Source organism: Ictidomys tridecemlineatus, chromosome 15, assembly GCF_052094955.1.
Source record: "Ictidomys tridecemlineatus isolate mIctTri1 chromosome 15, mIctTri1.hap1, whole genome shotgun sequence".
Classification (NCBI taxonomy): Eukaryota; Metazoa; Chordata; class Mammalia; order Rodentia; family Sciuridae; genus Ictidomys; species Ictidomys tridecemlineatus.
The window spans coordinates 13521188-13546147 of NC_135491.1; the positions used below are offsets into that span (position 1 = coordinate 13521188).

General features: G+C 41.4%; 1 protein-coding gene and 1 long non-coding RNA gene across 7 annotated transcripts in view; one reads left to right on the forward strand and one right to left on the reverse strand.

Moving 5' to 3' along the window:
• LOC101956983 (cytochrome P450 2G1) overlaps nucleotides 1-23289 on the reverse strand; it is a 146536-nt gene extending 123247 nt beyond the window's left edge. The window contains exons 1-2 of one of the 6 annotated variants that reach the window (XM_078032031.1): nucleotides 23098-23289; nucleotides 22854-22969 (exon numbers count right to left, since the gene is read on the reverse strand). In XM_078032031.1, the coding sequence (XP_077888157.1) occupies nucleotides 22854-22934 (81 nt within the window). In that variant the 5' untranslated portion in view covers nucleotides 22935-22969; nucleotides 23098-23289. Of the gene's footprint in view, nucleotides 1-5592; nucleotides 5660-9800; nucleotides 9883-22853; nucleotides 23012-23097 lie in introns of those variants that run through there. The other 5 variants (XM_078032030.1, XM_078032032.1, XM_078032029.1 and 2 more) reach the window with 5 other exon arrangements.
• LOC144371050 (uncharacterized) lies at nucleotides 756-3975 on the forward strand. The gene is made up of 3 exons (XR_013431210.1): nucleotides 756-855; nucleotides 1951-2242; nucleotides 3706-3975. It is a non-coding gene; the product is annotated as an uncharacterized LOC144371050 (long non-coding RNA).
• Nucleotides 23290-24960: the final 1671 nt, after the last annotated feature.

Here is a 24960-nt window from a genome sequence, read left to right on the forward strand (position 1 = left end):
GAGCTGTCTAGGAATAAAAAGCTTTTTACTAATAATGAAGTCAAACTGTGATTTGAATGTTTGTCCCCTGCAAAATGTATGTTGAAAAATTAGTTGCTATTGTCACAGTACTAAGAGGCAGGACCTTTAAGAGGTAATTAAGCCATGAGGACTCCATCTCGTGGGTGGTATTGGTACCATTACTAGAGGGTGAGTTTGGCCTCTTGTTCTCTCTTGCCCTTCTGCCTCGAACAACAGGATGATTCAGCAAGAAAGCCCTCACCAGATGTGAATCCCTTGATCTTGGACTTTCCAGCCTCCAGAACAGGGAGAAACTAAATTTCTGTTCATTATAAATATCTGTGATATTTTGCTATAGCCACACAAAACAGAAGAAGACAAGTCAGTTCCTCAACTTCCTTTCCAGCCCTCTGGCTTCAGCTTATGACTTCAACAATCCAGGTATGCCAGGGAGGAGAAGACATGAATATAAGGAGACCTGATTAAATTTGGACTGGAGAAATCTGTGAACTAAATGTGTAATGTGTTGTTTAAAATAGCCTCTATTTAATCATTTCACATGCAGTTCAAAGGGAAGAGCCTGAACCTTTCACTTAATAGCTGTATACTCCTGGTCTCCCAGTCTGACCCTCAACTTGCTTTTGGGAGGACTGACTGAAGTTCAATGAAATAGTGTGCTTTGTTTTGAGATCAGCAGAGTCAAAGATCATTGGACCTTGTCCTTCTAGAGTTCTCAGTCCAATGGAAAAAAACAGCCTTGTCAACAGGCTGTGACATTTCAGACTCATCAGAGTTGTGATGTGAGAATCCTAGATGCTGCAAGAACCCATAGAAGAAGCCTGATTCATCCTAAAGGTCAGAGAGGGCTTCTGTGTGTAAGGAATTTACAAATTCCATTTCTCTAAACATGTATCAGGAAGGAATATGTTTAATGAAAGCCTCAAAAAAGACCTGTGAGGATTAAGGCTGGATCAAGGAAACCCTTTGCAATATATGGGTGACCTGCATATAGCCATGGCAATGCTTATGGCTATAAACACTGCCTTTCAAATACTATTACCTTGTCTCATGTGAATACAAGGTGTCTACTGGAAAAAACTCCTATTTATAAACAACAAATCACTTGTCTGAGATTCCAGATTAGCCATAGAACCCAAAGTCTGATATTAGATTGGAAGCAGACCATCTTGAGCCTTACTGAACCCAGGCACTGCCAGAGGTAGGGTGGTGCATACCCGTGATCCTAGTGACACGGGAGGCTGAGCAGAAGGATGGCAAGTTCAAGGCCAGCCTCAGCAACATAGCAAGACTACATTATTTCAAAATAAAAAATAAAATGGTACTAGGATGTAGCTCAGTGGTAAAGCACACTCAATCCTCAGTACCAAAAAAGAGAGACAGTGCATGTGACAGAGAGAACCCAACACTGGAGGCAGTTATGTGTGCTTCTGGAAACGGCAGGATTCTGTCCTATTGGATTCCTAATTTTAACCTCTCTATGAGACCTCAAAAGAAACAGAAATAAAACCTTTGATTTGGACCTCAGAATCTTAAGCTGCCTTTGAAAAAGTCAAAACAAAGCCTCATGACAGTCCCTGCCCTAGGCCTGCCTGCACTTATATATTCAGAAGAAACCAGGTCCAGCCCGTGCGGTTCCTATAAGCATTGGGAGACATATCATTACCAATAGCCTATTGTCAAAACAGCTTGACCACACAGAAAAAGATCATCCCCTGGCCTCTGGGCAGTAGCTGCCTCTTGTGATTCACCCCAAGAGCCTGAGAGATCCACTCTAGGGCAACCCATCACTGTGTTTGTTCCTCACCAAGTCCAGGTCCTACTAACAGAAGGGTGACTACTGGCAGACAGCTGGGAGTATGGGGAGATACCAAGCCATCCTACTAGACAACCCAAATGTCAAGCTTAAAACTGTGTCCACCTTAAATCCAGGAACCCTGCAGCCAGCAGATGACAATGAGCCAAGACAACACTACTGCTTAGAGATCCTGAAGACCGTTACTCCAGCCAAGTTGGATTCTCTTATCAGCCTATCATATGGCCAGACTGGGACCTATTCACCAATGGGAGCAGCTTCATGGACAACAGCCAGCAGATAATGGGATATGCTGTGATCACGAAACAACAGATACTGGAAACTGGGGCTTTACTACTGGAATCATCAGCCCAGAAAGCTGAAAGAATTGTTCTGACATGAGTTCTCAGACTGACCAAAGGAAAGGAGGTAAACATTTAAGCTGACTCAAAATATGCTTTCAGGATATTACATGCACACAGAGCTATGTGGAAAGAAAGAGGGATCTTCACCTCTGAAAACAAGGACGTTAAACATGACCTTAAAATGTTGATGTTGATACAGGCTGTGGTTAAATCAGATCATGCACTATCCAGGTCTTCAAGAGACTGCCACTTAGGTGGTGGGGGAAAATCAGGCGACTGATAGGCAGCCAATAGGGAAGCAAAATTTAAAATAAATTTATATATATTAGGAGCCCTAATATCTCAACCTGTATTAGACTTAAAGCTCTTCATACTGAGGAGGGTAAGAAACAGGCCAGAGTGGAGTTCTGACTCCTGGGAGAGCACTGCAAAGTGAAGAGAGAATTCCCAGGGGCTAATCCTCCTGTCTGAACACTGGTCTGGCCCTTGGGGAAAAAAAAGAAAAAGAAAGAAACATCTATTTGAGAGGACTCACTATGAGAGGGACACCTTTGTAAAGTTCACCAAGCCCCACTTGTGGGGACCAAACCACCAACAGACTACTCAGCACAGAACTCAAAACTGTGTCCTGTGTGCCCAAAACATGCCAAAGACTGAAAGGTAACCAGCCTACCGGGAAAGAAACACAATATGTAGAAATGCAGGCTCCTAATGACCCTCATATCCCATGCCATGGAAAACTTCAGATAACTGCTTGTAATAGTAGACATCTTTTCAGGATGAGCTGAGATTTATTCCACCAGAACAGAAAAAGCTTCAGAGCTAATCCTAATGAGCTCCCCTCCTTGATGCAGACTGACAACAGACTATGGCTCATTATAATAGTGACCCAGCAAGTGAGCAAAACATAGGATATCCCATGGAAGTGCATGCATCCTAAAGCCCCCAATCTACAGAAAGAAAAAAAAAAAGAAAAGATTATGGGATTATACCTTAAAACAGTGGCTAAGTTGTGCCAATAAGCTCATCTGCAATGGGATAAGGTATTACCAATGGCTCACTTCTGAATACAAATGACCCCCAGAAACAGGCTTAAATTAAACTCCTATATAATAGTGTATGGGACACCCTTCCTGGTACTGTGGTGGGGAGGGGGATTGTGACTATAACAGAGGAAAAAAATAGATCAAAACAGTAAAACAGCAGATCAGTCCAATAGTAACTGCTGTGCATGATTATCCTGTTCTCGGGTCCCCACCAAGGTTGGCATCACCTCTCCATGCCTTCTGGTAAAAGCTCAGAAGGAAAAATAACAATAACAGGATCCCCTTCATCGCCCATTTTCAGCAGGAAACAGTTTGGAAATGTTGTTGCCTCTTTTCCATAGAAACAGAATGTAGGAATCGACAGTGGGAACTGTAACAGGGGCGCACTTATTTTTAAAAAATTTTATGCCTTCTTTCTTCTCTTTTTCCATTTTTTCCTTCTTTCCATTTTCCTTTCCACTCTCCCTCCTCCTATCTGCAGGGGAAACAGACCAACATTTTTCCCATCCCAGGCTAATGTGTCATGTCCTTACTGCACAAAGGAACAAAGAAACTCCAAACCCAGGATCTGGAGCAATGGCTCTCAAGAAAACCAGCTAATTATCCCTACTGATACTACTTGGATTCCAGCCTTCATTTCCTCTTTTAAAAGCCACATGTTCCCCCTGACAGGGAGAATCACAACCTCTGGGATAGGATTCCCCTGTATTTCTCCTTTCATAAAAAAAAAAATCAATAAAATTTTCCCTTTTCTCACAACGTTGTCCCCATTATTGGTTTGAAAATGGAAACAAGGCCAGGTGCAGTGGCACATGCCTGTAATCCCAGTGGCTCAGGAGGCTGAGGCAAGACGATCACAAGTTCAAAGCCAGCCTCAGCAACTTAGTGAGGCCCTAGGCAGCTCAGTGAGACCCTGTCTCTAAATATAATACAAAATAGGGCTGGAAATGTAGCTCAGTGGTCGAGTACTCTGAGTTCAATCCCTGATACCAAAAAAAAAAAAAAATGTAAACAAGGACTTAGCTTTTGGAATCATTTTCTCCAAAGGTAACAAGTGGAAGGTCCCAAGAAAATGTGCTGACTTCATCCTGCATAACATCAGGGCAGGACAATGAAACCTTGAGAAGCAGATCTTGGAAGAAATCAGCTTCCTGCAGGCAGAGCTAGATAAAACTAAAGGTCAGCCTGGTCCTTCACTTTTTCCATCAGAGTCACCAGTATGAGTGTACTGCGTCACTCCTGGAGACTTCACTCACTTGGACTATAATGTGAATGACTGCCCCTGGAGTCCTACAACCAAGTATCCCAGTTGGTGGTGTTGTAGGTCCTTGAGGTAAGATGGAAGGATATGCTAGATGAGTAGCAGCTATTATATGACCCTATCATCTATCACTGTGTGGTATTTAGAGTTCAGCATTTGTAATTACAAATATGCTTATGGTGAAGATCAACATGATGATAAATAAAAGAACACTTTTAGACACCATGAATCAAGCTCTGTACTAACCACTTTATCATGTATCAGATCTCCTAGTTTCACAACAATCCATTTTTCAGAGAAGAAAACAAAAACAGATAAAGAAACTGAAGTACAGAGAGATTAACCAATCATTTTGAAGTCAGGGCTACCAGAGAGAGAAATCAGGTTCCAAACCTGGGTCAAACTGGCACTAGAATTTGCACTCAACCAACATGTTCATATCTGTAGAAAGTAGAAATAGTGGAGAAATGTAACAGGGGTGCTATATGTCTTTAGTACAAATCTTAGTACTCAAGCTCAGGATTCCCTGCTCCCCATCAGACACTATGCTGAATATTCACACATGTCAAATAATTTCATTCTCACAATAACCCTACAGAATAGATGCATTCCAGAGGAGGACACTGAAGCCCAGAAAGGTTAAATCACTTCCCATGGTCACACAGCCAGGAAATGGTGAAGTCAGGTTTAAAACCAAGTCAAAAATCTATGCTTTTCCCCACCAGAACAGGTGAGAATCTAAGGAAAAGTTACAGTTATAGCAATCATTTAAGTAGCACTTACTGAATTTTTACTTCTGGTTAAGATGGAGTAACAGCAACTGAAATTTTACCCCCACATGAAACAACTAAAAAAATCAACTATATGAAATATTGGAAACTCAAGGGAAGCCAATAGAGGAAATAGTGTTGAAGAAACAGCTGAGAATTCAGGGAAGCCACCGTGGTTAGATTTCTCAGGGAAGTCTACCAAGAGAGAGTTGAATAGATGGGGAGACCTCTGGAAAGCTGCAAAAAGTCTGCCTCACAACCAACTGAAACCATTCAGAATGTGTGCATAGGAAGCCCCTGAGGCCACAAGAAGAACCATGCAATTATCATAACTCACTCAGGCTGCAGAGAGTCCACTTGTCCCTCATCCATGTTGTAACCCTCACCCTGTGGGACACAGGGCAAAATACTCCAAAGGGTATTGCTTCAGTACTTATCTAAAATTATCCCTAGGTTACTTGATATTCTAACCTCTTTACAAAACCTCACAAAGTCTTCTTGAACACCTCAAAAGGAACAAATATTTCTGCATAACTTAACTGCATTCCATAATGAAGTTTAAGACTACCTGTGGAAATACAAGTATATCTGGCTACCAGCAATGTGTGCCATTGAATCTGGATAAGGAAAAATTCATATTCCCTTAGAATCTGCAAAATAAGTCCATGCTTCACAATGGTTTGCTGTGCTAAATAACACTCTCAGCATGGTCCCAAAGAATCAAAAACTGAAGCAACCCAGGAGACTTTGTCTCTAAATCAAAAATAAAAAGGGCTAGGGATGTAGGTCAGGAGTTAAGTGCCCCTGGGTTCAATCCTCAGTTTTGTTTTGTTTTTTAAGAGAGAGAGAGAGAGAGAAACTAAGGTGTTTTCAAGATTCTCAAGGACATTCAACTGATAGCTTTAACAGGGGTCTTGTTCCAAACCCTGGAGTGGCACCTAAAGTCTCCAGTCATTGCCCTACACTTTCCAGGAACAGGGGAGCCTTTCAGGAATGTCCCCTTGATGAGACTGCCCCCACTCCCAACAGAAACAATCATCTCCTAGGAACCAATTTGTCTCTTTCTCAGGATCACAGTTCTGATAGACAGATGTCCTAAGCAGCTAATGGGGATGGGCTCCTCAAGCATTAAGGACTTCTCCAGAGCCCTTGCAGAAACAGAGCAAGACGGCTTAATTCTACATAGCTCTCACCCTCTGCCCCAGTCAATCCTTTATTTAAACCTACAGCTCCTTTAAGTACCCTGAAGACAGGGCTGAGATGCTGAGTCTCGCTTTGCCTTCCCAATAAGGCCATATTGATTAAAGTGCCTTGCTTGCTTTTTTTTTAGAAAAAGAGAGAGAGAGAACTTTTTAATATTTGTTTTTTAGTTTTCGATGAACACAACATCATTGTTTTATTTTTATGTGGTGCTAAGGATCAAACCCAGCACCCCGCGCGTGCCAGCTGAGCACATTACTGCTTGAGCCACATCCCCAGCCCCTTGCTTGCTTTTGATCATTCCTTTATCTGTTTGGTTTTTGGAGTAAGTAGCCAGACCTGGTTTGTCAACACCCCCAGAGTCAGGTCTCAAGCATAGAACTCTGATAACAGAACAGGTCTATTACCCAGATGTGTTTAGGGGCTGTTCTTAACAACCACCCTTGCTCACCTTCCTTGCCCTTTCCCCGATCTACAGATGGAAAATGAGGGCCCAGAGGTAAGAAATTCAAACTCCAAGGTACTTTATGTTTCAGAACAAACATTTCCCAATATGTGTTAGCAGCTTACATGTTGTTCATTGGCTGTCTTCTACCCAGTAGCAATGGGGGAGGGAAGCATTGAGAAATGCTAAAGCATGTCATGTTTTGAAACTAGCACATGAATCAAGAAATATTCAGGTTGGATGGTAACCATCCTTGTGTACTTTCTCTTGGAAAGAGTCCAAAAATTTATCTGGTTGTTTGTTTATTTGTTTGTTTGGTGCCAGGGATTGAACCCAGGAGTGCTTTATCACTGAACCACATCACAATGCTTTTTATTTTTATTTTGAGATAGGGTCTTACTATGTTATTGAGGCTGGCTTCAAACTTGACAATCCTCCTGCCTCTGCCTCCTGAGTCAAGGGGATTATGGGTGTGCACCACCACATCTGGCAAGCCAGAAAACTTTTCACTCAGAGGTTCTTTAGCATCAGAAATTTCATGAATATTAGGACCACAGTCCTAGGATCAAAACTTTAGCTTTGAAGATCACTGGTCACTGAATCATGGTCTCTTTAAATCAAATAGAAATATCAAAAATCTTATGTAAGTATTATGAGATGAGGAAAAAATATAGTCACTGACTCACTTGTCAATCAGTTTCTCAAAATCCAAAGACAAATTCACCAGACTCGCTCGCTCTCTCTCTCTCTCTCTCTCTCTCTCTCTCTCTCTCTCTCTCTCCCCTCCCCCGCCTTATACCCCACCCATGTTTCTCTCTTGTACCCCTTTCTGCAACACCTACTCCAGAGGTCCTGGAATGTAGGACTTTATATTTATTTCCAAAGAGCAATCCTTGCTTGCAATCATGAATAACAGAACTGCAAATTGGTACAAGTTCAGAAGACAGCAACGCAACCATATTTGCCTAAATTTCATGAGAACATTCCCTTTGACTATAGAACTTCATTGCTTCTAGTCACATCTCCTATGTATACTTGAAAATGTGCAAAATGATTTCTGTGTAGTTACTCATCACAGGGTTGTTGTTCACATAGTAAAAAACTAGAAACAACCAAAATGTTCATCAAAGGATACTGGATAAGTAAATTATGATCCATCCATTCAACGAAATATGTTCATCAGAATATCAGCCAAAAATATGAGAATTTAAAGAAGGGACTATTTACAAATTTGAGGACAGTGTTGAAGGACATCTACAAGATGTCAAAGCACTCTGTGACTTACAAGGAGACATTGCCATCCCTAGGCCTTAAGGTGTAGTGAGAGGGGGCAATTTCTGAAACTGAGACTGGTTCTGTAGGGGTAAAAGAAAGTCCCCCATTTGCAGTCTGTTCTGGCAGAGGACTTCAACTACCACCACTTCAGAGTCCAGCAAAAAGGAAGCTACAGAACAAATAATCTGCTATTGCTCTCCTCTCAACCGTCTATTGGCGAAATTCAAACAAGAGTAGAGCTCAAGGGAGCTGGGGTGATAGCATTCCTTTCACCCTTCAAAAAGTTGGACCTTGGTGGAGAGTGGAGAGAGCAGGACAAATAAAATATCCAACACATATGCCAAGCAACTGCAAAAATGATTACAGAAAGGATGCCTTTTCCAAAATATTCTACCCAGTGAACAAAGCCAGAGGCAGAAAAGCAATGGACAGTCCATAATACCATTCATCCAATCTGATTCTCCTCTCCTTCGAGGCATAGAGGAAACTTCCTGGATCTGTGTCATTTAGTAAGGCCATGGGGCTATTTCTGGTTGGTAGGTGGCGAGTAGTAATGTGTGTGTGCTTTGAACCAGAGAATTTAATTGCTGACCCAAGACCTTCCAGCATCCTCTTACTCCTGAGGAGGTGACCATGGCAGTGCGTGATCAGATGGAGCCTAGGTAATCTCAACAAGCAGTCATGGACCACACACTTCAGATTTGAGTAATTAACTTTTGTTGTTAGACAAAAATTCAACCTCTGCTGACAGAGGCATGACTGGAAACGGAAAACATTAATACCCCCTGGGCAAGGTTAGTGGGTGGAACAGTTTTCACTTTAAATCACTTTGTACTTTGGGAATCTTGGATCATGTGAATGCATTACCTGTTTGGAAGTGGGGTTGGGGAGGGGAGTTAAGCCTGCTTCCAAATTTAAGCCAGGAGAACAACAGGGCATGACCAGCACAGTATTGACATGTATGTCACAGCTGAAGTTTCCGCTCACACAAGCTGAGGGACACTTTCCACTCACATAGGCTGAGGGACACTTAGTCAAAGTGATAGTGAGAGTCATGATTAGGTGAGAATAACTAACATTCACAGGACTCAAAGTGTGTACATGTTTAATGTATTTGTCCAGCCAATCCTGTCAATATCCCTCTAAAGTAAATACTCTTACATCCATCTTCCAAATAATGACCTTCCGGTACAGAGATCAATCTGCCCAAGTTCATTCAACTAGCAAGTGGTGCCCTAGGCAGCTTGGTTCCAGAAGCTCAGCTCTTAACCACTATGTTTTCATCTCCCCCAAGTCCCCCAACACCGTGTCTGCCCCCCGCCAGCACCTTTCTTGCAGCAGTTTCCAATTTTGCACTTCCAAGGTTGGTGTATTCCCATATCTTTAGCTATGGTTCCCAAACCATGACCTTAGCACAAAAGTAAGCTTGGGTCTGAAGATTTTCAACCTCAGCCTCAGCCTTTGTCTATGCCAGCTCCTTCTCACTAACTCTCAAGCCCTTTTTTTAAGGGAATTCTTTCCACATTCAGGAATTACACCCTATCATTTCAAGTGATAGTAGAAGTTCTAAAAACAATGAGCTTCAAAAAGTAGAAGCTAAAATTTCAATTCTGAACAGGACGTACCAGGTAGAGGCAGTGCAACACTCCTACTTCAACCAGTAGTAAAAGTCCTCACAACATTTTTCTTTTTTTGAGAAATGACAAACTGCGGAAGAAAACAAGAACAAAATGAATAGGGATTCCCGAGGTGGAGTGTTCCAATTAGAAATTGTCTTTTCTTTTGGTGTTTTTCAAATCTATCTAGAATTCAAAATCAGACTTGGCTCATGGATCCATGCAGAGGATCTCTATTAGGGGGAAAAAAAACAGCAATGCTTCCTTAGAAACACAGAGATGGTATGACAAGTTAGAAATCTGGGGGAACTCAAACATAAAATCAGTGTTTCACGGGGAACATTTGCTGAATTCAGAGATCAAGGAAAAAGGATTGGGAACTAGCCTAACAGCAATTTTAGAAGTGAACTCTCATGTATTCTTGTAATATGCAAAAAATTAAAATATCACTATAGGGAAGGGTTCTACCTCAAACACTCAACTTAGATGGCTACATATCTAAACACAAATATTCCAACTGAGAGCATTAATGCAGAATTTCAGGGCTTAAGTTGGTGGAAACCTTTCAGATGATGATCAAAAGCCCAAGGTTTAGAATGAGATGCCTAGTGAACCTGGAAGAAACAACAGTAAACTCAGTATTACTAAAACTGGAAATCTAGTTTCAACACAGATCAATTACTAATCACATTAATAAGATCCACTCTTCCTCCTATCTGCCTAGAAGACAAAATGTGAAATCCTCTCTAATGGTAGCTAAAATCATCCAATGTGTATCATCAATTCATTTATTTATAATATCTGTCAGGATAAAAAGATAGATATATGAAGAGGGAGAATGAACTTGGTAATTTTAAGGGGGAAACAAAACTAAACTAAAAAAATTAAAAGCAGACCTATAGTGCTGGGGTTGTGGCTCAGTGGTAGAGCACTTGCCTGGCATATGTGAGGCACTGGGTTCAGTTCTCAGCACTACATATAAATAAATAAATAAACTAAAGGCCCATCAACATCTAAAAAAAAATTTTTTAAAGCAGACATATAAGCAACCCAGATAAGTAGTATAATGTGGCTATAATAGAAGTGGTGAGGAAAATATGGAGAAATGTATAAAAAATTAAAGATTTCAAAAGATAATTAGAATTCACAAAAAAGTCAATAAACTATCATTATTATGCAATTCTCTTCATAAAAGTAGAAGTTAGGAAAGAAAAGGTAGTTCTGTACTTTAAACATTCTTGCCTAATAGATTTTATTCATATTCTTTATTTCTTTGTATTGATTCAAATTATCTCCTGGCATCATTTCCTTTCAACCTAAAGAATTTCCTTTAGTGCTCCTTGTAAGGCAAGACTGCTATCAATGAATTCTCTCAGTTTTGTTTATCTGGCAACATCTTTCACTTACATTGTTGGAGGTAGTTTTTTTTGCATATAGAATTTTTATTCTTGTACAGGGTCAGAATCCAGGGGTGCTTAACCACTAAGCCACATCTTTAGCCCTTTTAATTTTCTGAGACAAGTTCTCACTAAATTGCTTAGGCCCTCACTAAATTGCTGAGGCTGTCTTTCAACGTGAGATCCTCCTGCCTCAGCCTCCCCAGCCACTGGGATTACAGGAATATGCCCCAGTTGTTTGTAGAATTCTTGATCCACAGGGGTGTTTTCCTTTCAGTTCTTTGAATGTCAACCCCATTACTTTCTGGTCTCCAGAGTTTCTGGTGAGAAGTCTGCTTTTTATCTTATTATAGTTTCCTTAATGTTGCAAATTAGATTTCTCTTGCTGCTTTCAAAATTTTCTCCTTGCCCTTGGCAGTTAACAGTTTGTTTATTTTATATATATATATATATATATATATATATATGTGTGTGTGTGTGTGTGTGTGTGTGTGTGTGTGTGTGCGCGTGCCCGCAAATCTCTTTAAATGTATCCTACTTGAAGTAAATTAGGATTCTTGTTTGTATATATAATGTTTTCCATCAAATCTAGGAAGTTTTTAGTCATCATTTCTTCAAATATCTTTTTCTATCCCTTTCCTTCTGAGATTCTATGGTTTCTATTACATGTATATTAGTCTCCTCCTCCTCCTCCTCTTCTCCTCCTCCTCTTCTTATTCCTCTTCCTCTTCTTCCATCAGGTTGAATAATCTGTATCTACTTTCAAATTTCAAATTCATTTACTCCTTTTTCTGCTACCTTGTATCTTCTGTTGAGTCCCTCTACTGAATTTTTTCTTTCACTTATTAAACTTTTCAAGAACTCCATTTACTTCTTTTTTATAATTTCTCTTCATTGCTAATCTCTACTTTCTTATTATCATACTTTCCTTTAATTCTTCAAACATGGTTTCCTAAAGTTCTTTTAATAGCCATTTTGTGCCGCAGTCTGGCTGGGCACAATTCAGGAGCCACTTGTCAAAAGAAACTAACTTTATTTTTAGAACTACAAACGCCAAACAAAACAGCTCCTCAGGGAAAAAACCCTCAGAGCCCAACTGCCACCACCGGCTTCCACAAGCCTCTCACCCCCACACCAGCCTCTCAACCTCCCACCATCCTCCTGCTCTTGAGGCCGATTGGCTGGGTTGCGTGGGCAGAGCCAAAGAAGTCCCCCAATGAGCAGCTCCGTGGAGGAGCCAATCACCTAGATGTTGCTGGGGCCGCTGTGAGCCAATCATCAGCTGGCAGTCTGAAGGGCAGGGAAACAGCCCAATGAACATCACCGCAGAGGAGCCAATCAGCTAGATGTTGCTGGGGCCACTGTGAGCCAATCATCAGCCGGCAGCTGGAAGTTTGCTGGCAGCTGGATCATCAGCCAGCAGCTGGAAGTTTGCTGGTAGCTAGAAGTTTGCTGGGGCCCCTTTGGCTGTGGCTCTCAACAATTTTGAGGTCTTTGTCTGCTGTGTCCAACATCTCTGTGCCCTGCAGAGATAGTTCTTATCAAATGGTTGTTTTCACACTCCGGTTTCTCTGAATATCTTAGAAGGTTTTGCTAAATCCTAGATATTTTATATTATATATTATAGCAACACGGGATTTTGATCTTTTTCCCTGAGGGTGGTTGTTGTTGTGAGTTTTGTTATTGGACCCAAGTCTGTCTGCTTGCTACTTGAGAGTCAACTCAGAATATGAGAGTTCATAGGAAATAAATCACACTTATTCAAATGGATTGGCACTCTGAGAAGATGGGGGAGCTATCATCCCCAAAATAATGACCATCTTAGGAAACTCAGGTATACAAAAGAGCTTTTATAGGGAGGGAAAGGAGGAGCAGAGAGGCAATGGGCAGGAAAAGCACATGCTGTGTTGTTCATCCAGGCTTGATAACCATCTCTGTCACACAGGGTAAGTTTTACTTTCTCTTTTCTGCTGGGTCTTCCCTGTGATAATAATTGACCTTTACCTCCTAGACCAGTCCCTGTAATTCTTTATATAAAAACATTATTTCCCTCAAGTTAACCATTATTTATACTTCCTCTTTCAATTAAAGAACAGAATCGGCATGTTGTGTATAATGTGTTAGGTGATCCACATTCTGGTGTTATCTGAAGGTCATCAGATGTTCTGAGTTTTTACTATTGGTTGTTTTAATCAACTTTTTCACTACTGTGACTAAAAGACCTGACCAGAACAACCGAAGTAGAGGAAAAGCTTATTTGGGGAGTCACAGTTTCAGAGGTCTCAGTCCATGGACAGCAGGCTCCATTCCTTGGGGCTCCAGGTAAGGCTGAACATCATGGCAGTGTATGAGGGAAGCAGCTCACATGATGAGCAGAAAGCAGAAAGAGAGGTCTCCACTTGGCAGTTACAAAATATATAACCCAAAGCCAGGTCCCCAATTCCTACCTCCTCCATTCATACCCTACCACTTCAGTTACCACGCAGTTAATCCCTAGCAGGGGATTAATTCAGTGATTGGGTTAAGACTCTCACAAACCAAGCATTTCTCCTCTTAACCTTCTTACATTGTGTCACACACATGAGCTTTTGGGGTCACCTCACATCCCAACCTAACAGTAGTTTCTATGACTCATGTCTTTTTAGTTTATTTTCCCAGGAAGAGCTAACCTTGAAGTTCAATATACAAAACTAGAGAGGAAAGCAGAAAGCAACTTCTGTTGGAGAAGTTTTAAGCGTATAGGTGATTCAATCACATGTGTTATCTACAACAAAGCTAGTGGGAGATTAATAATATATTGCTCGGTTGTGCAGCATCCAAAATTAGTATCACTTAAAGTCAAATAAGCGCAAGTGAACATAGAGGGCTTACCTAGGTTTTTCCCTCAGTTACAGTTTTGTTTGTTTACCTATTGTCTGGATTAATCTATGGAGTCTGTTTTTCTCACAGTGTGTGGCTGTCATATCTGTTCAATTTCTTATTTTAGTCTTGCTTTTATATACCCAGCAAGAGCTCGCCTACACTCATGCCAGAACTCAAATAGTAGGGGGGCACTGCAGAGCTGGGCCCTGGAGAGGCAGGGCCAGGCTAGCAGGACACATGCCCTTCCACCCAGCTACTTGGGACACTGAGGTAGGAGGATTGCAAGCTCAAAACTGTTTGGCAACCTAGTGAGACCTATCATAAGGTTTAAAAGATGGGAGGTGGGAACAAAGAGCAATGGCATGTGCCTATAATCCTAGAGACTTAGGAAGCTGAGGTAAGAGAATCACAAATTTGAGGCCAGCCTCAGCAATTTAGTGAGACCCTGTTTCAAAATAAAAAAGGCTGGAGATGTGGCTCAGTGGTACAATGCCCTATATTCAGTCCCTAGTACTATAATTTAAAAAAAAAAAAAGGTAGCTTTGTTTCACCCCCAGTACCACAAAAAAAGACATACTCCTGTTGCAAGGCATGCAAGGCATTAGTAATTCTAGGTAACATTTTTGAGCACTGACTGTGCTAGGTACTCTTTGTATGTGTGTGTATGCATAATTATACACAGTACTGGGATTCATTGTGACATACTGGTACATGCACATAATATAATTTGTTCAATTTTATTTCCTAGGCATTAATTTTTTAATAAACACTATTTCAGACATGATCTCATTTAATCCTCATAACAGTCATATCATGAGTCCCATTCAACAGATGAGGACACTGGAACTCAAACAAGCAAAGTCACATATTCAAGGTCGCACATAGAACAAGTGTCGGAACTGGCCAAGGTTCACACTCAACCATTCTGATGCCAGGGCCGGCCTCTGACCACAGGGATCTATTAGTAAGCGCCCTGGAGGCTGGGTGAGCAGGGGGAGGTGGCGTGGCAGTGCCTTTTTGAAATGTTAGTCAGAATGAATAGGGTAAGGGAGGGTAGGGTGGCTTATCCAAGTCATGGTGACAGGGCATGAACCTAGTCAAGGTGAGGAGCCATGAATCAACTTCAGGATGGCCAGCCCCCTTCAGCAGACACTGGTTAAAGCTGCAGTAGAATGTCACAAGTGTCAGCAGAGTGGGGACGAAGCCTGTAATGCCAGGAGTGCCCAGCTCTCTGGTACGATGTGCACATCAGTGCCTAGGAACTCGTAGGAAGATAGAAAGATAGGAGGGCATTTCCAGGGAACTCTGGCAATCTGAGATGCCTTGGACCTCCGTTTCCAGTCTTAGAACACCATAGTTCTTGGATCCCTGTTGGGAGAATATATTAATAATGACAATTCTAGTTTAAAAATATTGGTCCCTGCCAGGCACAGTAATGTATACTTGTAATCCCAGTGACTTGTGAGGTTGAGACAGCAGAATGGTGAGTTCCAAGCCAGCCTCTACAACTTAGGAAGGCCTTGTATCAAAACAAATAATAAAAAAAGGCCTGGGGATGTAGTTCAGTGGTTAAGTGCCCCTGGGCTCAATCCCCAGTACAAAAATTAAAAATTAAAAAATACTGCATGTTGGGCTAGGGTAGTGGCTTAGTGGCAGAGTGCTTGCCTAGCATGTGTGAGGTACCAGGTTCAAGCTTCAGCACCATGTAACAAAGAAAATAAAGGCATTCTGGGGGATATGAATGAGTTGGCAGAGTGCTTGCCTTGCATGCATGAGGCCCCAGGTTCAATCCCTAGCACCAAAATAATAAATAAATAAAGGCATTCTGTCCATCTACAACTACAAAAAAATTTATTTAAAATACTGCATGAGGGCTGGGGATGTGGCTCAAGCGGTAGCGCGCTCGCCTGGCATGCGTGCAGCCCGGGTTCAATGCTCAGCACCACGTACAAACAAAGATGTTGTGTCCGCCGAGAACTAAAAAAATAAATATTAAAAAAAAAATTAAGTGTGGCAATTTTTTCTTAATAAAAAATAAATAAAAAATAAAATACTGCATGAAATTAATTGTATATTTCAAAATAGCTAGTAGAGAAGATTTTGAATTTTCCTAACACAAAAAAAAAGATAAATGTTTAAATTGGTAGATACGTTATGGGAAACAAGCTCTACTATTTGTTTAAATCATGCTACTTCACCAAAGAATTAACAGAATAAAGCATCATAATTTACTCACAACTACTGATAAGATATGGGGCTGGGGTTTTGGCTCAGTGGTAAAGCACTCGCCTAGTATGTATGAGGCATTGGGTTCGATCCTTAGCACCACATAAAAATAAAACAAAGGTATTGTGTTCACCTAAAACTAAAAAATATATTTTTCTAATTGATAAGATATACTGATTGCTCTGACCTGATCATTACACATTGTGCAAATTCAATGAAATGTCACAATGTACCACGCAAACATGTATAACTATTATGTACCAATTAAAATTTTTATTTAAAAAGAAAAAAAGATTTGATGAGGATGTACTCTCAACTTCTGGTATAATTCTTCTACCTACACAATTAAGTTCTGTGTCTAATTTCCATCCTGTAACAAGAAGAAATAAGTGATTCCTATAGGGTTAGATAGAAGCTGCCTGGTTCACTGACTTCAACTGGGAACTTAAAGCTGAACTTCGCTTTTTCTTCCTATAATCCTTAAATACACCAGAAACAGCCACTATAATCCACTTCTACTATCATTGTTATTATCATTATTCCCAGCTTTTAGGTAAGGAAGCTAAGTCTCAGAGGCATTGACAGACATGTCCACAGTTACACAGCTAAAGAAGTAAAGCAGCACTCAGAGCTGAACCATGTATAGCTGACTCTTTCCTGCTTTTCCCCCATTCTACTGACAGGGTAATAAAATCAAATGTGAAAAAACCAGGCGACTCAGGAGGCTGAGACAGGAGGATCACAAGTTCAAAAGCCAGTCTCAGCAACTTAACAAGGCCCTAAGCAACTGAGCAAGACCCTGTCTCAGTAGAAACCAAAAAAAAGGGCTGGGAACCTGGGGTTATGGCTTAGTGGTAGAGCATTTGCCTTGCATATGTGAGGCACACCAGTTTAGATTCTCAGCACTGAATATAAATAAATGAATAAAATAAAGGTCCATCAACAACTAAAAAAAAAATTTAAAAAAGGACTAGAGATGTAACTCAGTGGTAAAATGCCTCCTAGTTCAACCTCCAGTACCAAAAACAAATGTGAAGTAATTTAATCCAGAAAGCCCTGTGTTTCATAATATGCCACCATAATCAAGTTCCAAACACTTTCAGATTTGTGTTGACAGCTTAGATTCCACTACTGGCTGCTTTTCTCTAGCTGTGGGGAGGTATGGAAGGACAATAGCGAACCCAAAAGTCACTTGTGATTCAGTTGCCTCCCCTACCCCTGGAAAGGACAGCAGTTACCCAGGGAGGAAGCAGTTTCTGGAACCCAGTGAGACCCATTAGGTTTAAAAGAAGAGTCCTGGCCAAAGCCATCGAACAGCCAAGCCTGTCCCTGGGGAGGGAGGAAGTGTAATCCTAAGGACCAATGGGAGAAGGAAATATTTTTTGAACAATTGAGCTCACCACAGACAAGGTCAACACAGATTTTCAGCAACCCTCCTATAACTATGAATATAGTTATATTCTCCTATAACAAAAGGCTAGGTTTGTAGCTCAGTGGTAGACAGCTTACCTAGCATGTGCCCTGGGTTGAACCACAGCACAAAGAAAGACAGAGAGCGGGTTAAAAGAAAAAAGGAGAACATATTGAGAGAAATTGTTCTAACATCATCATTTAACGGCTGAATATAGCATTTCCGCCTTGGCCTGCCCACCGGCTCCCAAAAGTGGATTTCTACTTCTACTTAAACTAGTTTGAGCTAGACTCCCACCACTTCAAAGGCAGAAGTCCTAACCCAGGAATGCTAGAGAGAAAGCCTCGTCAAGCTCTGTCACACCCTCCCACCAGACTTGTGTGGTGACTCGGCCCACATTTGGATTCTCCCAAAGGAATCAGCTAGCCCCACTAAGAGACATTGAAATATCCTATTTACCCAGTGTCATATTATGGCGATTTGGAAACATTAAAGAATTGTCTGGAAAACCACCTTCTAAATTTTATCATGAGTATTTACTGTACAGTGATGCATAGGGACACAGCAGTCAATGAGGGGCCACATATACAACTGTGATCCCATAAATTACCAGCGCGCTGAAAAGTTCTGGGACACTGTGGTCATCCTAAAGTCACAGCACAAAGAATTCCTCCTAGGCTTATGGTAATGCTGGTGTAATCACACCTACTGCAGATAGCAGTTACACATACAAGTATCGTGGGTAACATTTGATAATGGTGATCAACAACATGTTTGTAGACTTGGGATGCTATGTTATCTTAGAGTGAACACCTTCTACTTATTTTTTTAAAAGTTCACTGTAAAACACTAGGTGTGTCACACAGGCAGGAGCCTTACACATCTACTGTTTATCACATCTTTTGATGTATCAAGAGGTTGCACTGAATGATTGACCTACAGCACCTAGGCTGTGATGTCCCCACAATGACAGACTCACCTCAAAACGCATTTCTCAGAATGTGTCCCTGTCATTAAGTGACACACGACTGTCCTTGCTTTGTTACCTGTGTATCCACCTGTCCATCCTACAATCCATCTGGGTTTTGAAGCATTTCACAATATACTGCAGACATGACTGCGGCCCATCCCTTGAACAATTCCGCAAATAGCATCGTTTAACTAGGATACGAATAGGAGAATCTCAGACTCCCCAAATCTTAAAAGTCAGCGACACCACAAAATTTTAAATCTGAGATTCTTCTGCATGTTAAGGCTGGCATCCTCAGCTACCCCATGGCAACAAGGTCACCCTGAGAGGGCGAGACTTCTTTTCACCAGTAATGGTCAGTCGCTCCAGCCACAGCTTTTTTTAGGTTTGTTTTATTTGGAGTAAACAGTTCCTCCAGGGGGAGGCTGTGAAGGTGGCAGACTGCCACACAGAGAAGTGACAGAGGTGGAATGAAGGTTAATCCCCATAATCACAAAGCTAACAGAGAAAACGGGCCTGGCTACAAACAGTACCAGAGACAACAACAGGAATCTCCATCTGCCAACTTCCCGGTTTCACTTGTCCAAACCCATGTTGTTGAATCCCCACCCCGGATTCTGAAAGGATCGCTTCCCACTCAGCAACCAAGCCAAACTCAGCTCTCAACTGAGAGGTATCTTTGGGATCCGGGAGAGGCAGGGAGTAGGATTCTCTGCCCAATTCTGGACCTCACTGTGGGAATGGTGATGGCTGTGGCTCACTCATTCATAGGTGCACTACAAAAGCCAACAGGACACGTGGACAAGAGCTTGGAAACCCTCAGGGGCTGCAGAGGTTGCAACAGTTGGCCTGCGCTGAATGCTCCTCATACGTCAAACCCTGCTCTAAGCACTTTATATTTTTCAGTTGATTTAATTCTTACAACCACCTCACAAGTTAGATGCTGCTCTTATCCTCATTGTACAGATGAGTAAAATGAGGCAAAGAGAAATCAACTAACCTACTACCTGATGTAGTCTGGCTCCAGAGCCATGCTCTTACCCATTATGCTATCCTGAGATAATACTGAGTAAAAGAAGAAAGACACAGGAGGATATTCTGCATGATCCCATTATATAAAGGACAGAACTGGTTAAACTAATGAATGATGCCTGAAGCCAAGACTGGAGCTTCTGCAGTGGCAGGGTGGGGAGGGGGGCATTTGGGCATCTCAAGTGCTGATAAAAATGTGTTTCTTAGCTGGGCACAGTGGCTCACGCCTGTAATCCCAGCAGCTTGGGAGGCTGAAACAGGAGGATCCCAAGTTCAAAGCCAGCATCAGTAATGGCACGGCGCTAAGCAACTCAGTGAGACCTCATCTCTAAATCAAATACAAAATAGGGCTGGGGTGTGGCTCAGTGGTCAATTGCAGATAATCAAGGGCAGGAGCAGGAAAAAAATAAGATGATCCAAGGACTGTGGTTCCACATAAAAATAAATAAATAAAATAAAGGTATTATGTCCCAACTACAGGTTAAAAAAAAATTGTAAGATGATCCAGAAATATCCTATAGTCTTACAAAGTAGTGGTCAAAAAAGGAAGGGGTACATCAAAAGGACATAGGAATCATCAGAAAGAGCTCCTCGTGGTCAAAGCTATAATAACCTGAGCAAAAAAAAAAAAAAATAGTATTGGATTATAACTCATGAAATAAAAGAAATATCCATACAAAAATGATAATTGTAAGGCAGTTCATACAATAGTGATCTAGATTAGTCATTCAATAATGTATGTATTCTTCAAAACAATATGCTATACCTGAAAAATGCATTCAACTTTATCTATCCATTTTTTAATAAATAAATCTTACATTATCCATTAACTTCTCATTGTTGTGACCAAATACTGGAAAAGGATGACTTAGAGGAGGAAAAGTTTTTTTTGACTTATGATTTCAGAGATTTAGTCCATGGTCAGCCAATTCCATTGCTCTGGGCCAAGTGAGGCAGAACATCATGAAGGAAGGATGTGGCAAGGGACACTGCTCCACTCAAGGTAGCCAGGAAGCAGAAAGAGAGAGGAAGGGGCTTCAGGAAAGATGCACCCTTCCAGGGCTTGCCCCCAGTGACCACCTTCTCCAGTCACTCCCCACCTAAGGACAGTTACCATCCAGTTAGTCCGATCAAACTAGGATGAACTGATTAGGTACAACTCTCATAATCTGATCATTTTACTTCTGAATATTCTTATATTAACACAGGAGATTTGTGGGGATAACTCATATCCAAACCATAATGCACACCTTAAAATAAATAAATGAATACCCATGAGACCACAGTGATATAATTGGATAAACTGGGAGCAGTGGTCAACACACCTGTAATCCCTGCAACTCAGGAGGCTGAGGCGGGAGGATTACAAATTCAAGGTCAGACTCAGCAACATAGCCAGATCCTGACTGAAAATAAAAAATAAAAAGGGCTGGGCATGTAGGTCAGAGGTAGAGCACCCCTGGGTTCAATCCCCAGTACCAAATAAATAAATAAAAATAAATAATTGTATAAAGAAATAAACACAGAAGAAGAGACAATTATATCTTACAGAAGGATTCCAAGTAATAAATGCAAAAGGAGTGAGACACAGTGGTGCACACCTTAATCCCAGCAACTCCAGAGGCTGAGGCAAAAGGATTGCAAGTTTGAGGCCAGCCTGGGCAATTTAGTGAGACCCTGTCTCAAAATTTTCTAAAAAGGACTGGGAATGTAGCTCAGTGGTAAAGCACTTCCTTAACATGTGTGAGGCCCTAGGTTCCATCCTAGTGCCATTAAAAAAAGAAAAAAAAAGACTAACCTTCAAGGATAAGTTGAACCTCTTACAATCCCCTTCTGTAATTTAGTTGCATGCAAATAAAAACACAATAGTTCAGGAAAAAGATAAAGATGATATATAAGTGATAACTTAAAGAAATCTCTCAATTTATAGAAAATAGGCTGCTGAAAAGTTTGAAAATATAAAAAAAATTTTAATGCTTCATCCTTGAAGACAGAACTTCAGGACTTGGAGACAGGATATATGAATACACAGAATGCAATAAAGGGAAAAAATGACAGAATATATAAAAACTCTGGGACAATATCAAGAGATCAAACCAAACCTGAGAATCATCAGGATAGAGGCGAACATGGAGATACAAGCTAAAGGCATTAATAACTTTTTTTTTTAATACTGAAGATATTTAACACTGAGCTACATCCCCAGCCCCTTTTATTTTTTATTTGAGACTGGATCTTGCTAAGTTGCTTAGGGCCACACTAAATTGCCCAAGCTGGCCTCAAACTTGAGAACCTCTTGCCTCAGCCTCCAAAGCCATGGGAATTACAGGTGTGTGCCACCATGCTTGGCCACTAAGAACATTTTTAATGAGCTAGTTACTTTTTTTTACATCCACATCCATGAGGCATACAGGATCCCAAATAGCCCTAAACAAATGAGAAGTCCTCCAAGACACATCCTAATCAGAACACCCAACATAGAAAATAAGGAAAGAATATTAAAAACTGAAAGAGAAACATCAGGTCACATGTAGAGACTGAATGGTCCAGGTAAAATGTTCTTTGTACCTGTTTCCCTCTCAATGATTCAGACACCCTCCAGGATTTTTTGTTTGTTTGTTTGTTTTGTCTTGTTTTGTTTTGTTGTTTTTTTTTTGTTTTGTTTTTTGTGGTCTGCTGGTAACTTCCTTTATGAAGTCCCAAGCCCCGCTTTGTTAGCAGCTGCCCAAGCTATGCAGGGAACAGCTTTCAGCTTTCCTCACTTACTCCTCAGAACACTTCCCCTACCAACTCTGTGTCCATTAAAATCAGCCTTCCTTGCAAGGCACGATGGCGCATGCCTGTAGTCCCAGCGGCTCAGAGGGTGAGGCAGTAGGATCGCGAGTTCAAAGCCAGCCTCAGCAACTTAGCAAGCCCCTGTCTTCAAATAAAATACGAAAAAGGGCTGGGGATGTGGCATAGTGATTAAATACCCCTGGGTTCAATCCCTGGTACAAAAAAAAAAAAAAAAATCTTCTTCCTCTGTAAACCACAACCTTCCCCAAGTCGATTTCTCCTCATTTTTTAATTTCTTGGTCCTCCAGCCACGCGCCTCCTGAGGCCCGCGCTCCCGCAGGCTCCGCTGGCGACGGGGGCCAGGGCTTCCCCAGGGTTGTCCTACTCACCTCACGGAGGAGCCTTCCCGGCCTCCGGCCTCCGGCTCCCTGCGGCCCGTGCTGAGGAGCTTCCTTTCTCCACTCGGCCATCTTCTTCTTCTAGATTCTTAAGGAAGAAATGGGCCCTGATACAACGGCGCCAGGGTTGACTTGAGGCTTTTCCTTCCCTGCCCCCCATCAAGATTATTTTTAAGTGTACATGTTTAGGGGGTAAAAAAAAAAAAAATGGGGGAAAAAAGAACTGTCCAAATACCTGTCATTTTTTATCTTCCCTCAGCCCTTCTGTGAGAAATAAATTCCCGGGGGTCCACTTTCAGAATACGGTGTTCAGCCGTATTTAGATCCGATGGTAGCTCTTTTAACTGTAGCCCTTCCCTTTTGCCCGCCCTAATTTTAAAATTAGCCAATCACGTACATTGTACCCGTGAGTCCTCCAATCAGGGCAAAGGGCGGTGCTGCAGTTAGGTATATAAACAGGGGACAGCGGCCTATACGAGGCTCTGTGTAGCTTGGTTTTCTTCAGAAGGAGATGCTCACCTTGCCCACCCACTTTGGAGCAGGTGTTTGATTTCTGCGTCATCTCGGTATTTATAACACTTCACATTTCATGGATGCTTTTAATTGGACAATAAAAAGGACTTCCAAAACTAGGTAAAGTCACATCTGTCATTAATGACCCACCCTAAGCCATAACTCCTTGGTTTTTGTTTGTTTGTTTTTTAGGTGTAGATGGACACAACACAATGCCTTTATTTTTATGTGGTGCTGAGGATGGAACCCAGTCCTGCCTCTGCTAGGTGAGCGCTCTACCGCTGAGCCACAATCTCAGCCCCACTCCTTGGTTCTTAACAGCACCAGGCTCAGAGTCTCATTATATCTGAAGATGCACTTTTGTACTTTTTAAATTAAAGTACACATATATGTAATAAATATACCATTAAGTTTGCAGCTTAATGAATATGTGCATATGTATACATCCCCTATAAAATCATTTCACAAATCAATCCATAAAGCATTTCCAACCCCCAGAAAGTTTTCTTACACCCCTCCTGTCACCCCTGACGAAGGAACCACTATGGTGATTTTTGAAATTCCCTAAAATTCCAAGCTTTTGTTGTTTGTTCCCCCACTCCCACCCCAGTACCAGGAATTGAATCCAGGGGTGCTCTATCTCTGAACCAATCCCCAGCCCTTTTTAATTTATTTTGAGACAGGGTCTCACTAAATTGCCCACACTGACTTTGAACTTACCATCCTCCTGCCTCACCCTCACAAGTCACTGGGATTACAGGCTTGCACCACCACACCCAGCAAGACTCTAAATTTTTAAGCAGACCATCCTCTGAACTCATTCCATTCACTTGCTTAGATGGTAACTCAACGTAGTTACTGGTCATCTACTTCATCTACTTCGTGTTCTTGCCCTGTGAGCAAAACAGATAAAAAATATCCATCCTCCCCTTTGCTGGGAGGCTGAGGCAGGAGGATCACATGTTAAAACCCAGCCCCCGCAACAGGGAGCCGATAAGCAACTCAGTGAGACCCAAATTGGGTTGGGGATATGGCTCAGTGGTCCAGTGCCCCTGAGTTCAATCCCTGGTACACAAAATGGGGTAATCTATCCTCAGGGAGTCAATATTTTAGTGTGCTTTGAAATTTACTGTCTTAGTTATTTTAAAATATATAATACATTACCACTGGCTATAGTCACCCTGCTGTGCAAGAGAGGGCAAAATCTATTCCTCCTATCTGAAATTTAGTACCCTTTGATCAACAATTCCCTATTCTCTCACTCCTCACCCCTGCCCAGCATCAGATAACCATCATTCCACCCTCTATTTTTGCCTGGGAATATAGCTCAGTGGCAGGACACTTGCCCAGCTTGCACGAAGCCCTGGATTTGATCCCCAGCCCCAAAAACAAAGAAAAAAGAAAAACATTAGTCTTTACTTCTATGCATTCAACTTTATTAGATTTCACATATAATTGAGATCATGTGGCATTATTATTTTCACTTAGCATAATCTCCTCTGAGTACCCCTATATATATGCAGTTAAGATGTCATTCAAAAATAATGTTAATAATAAAATTTTTAAATGATATTAATAACACAAA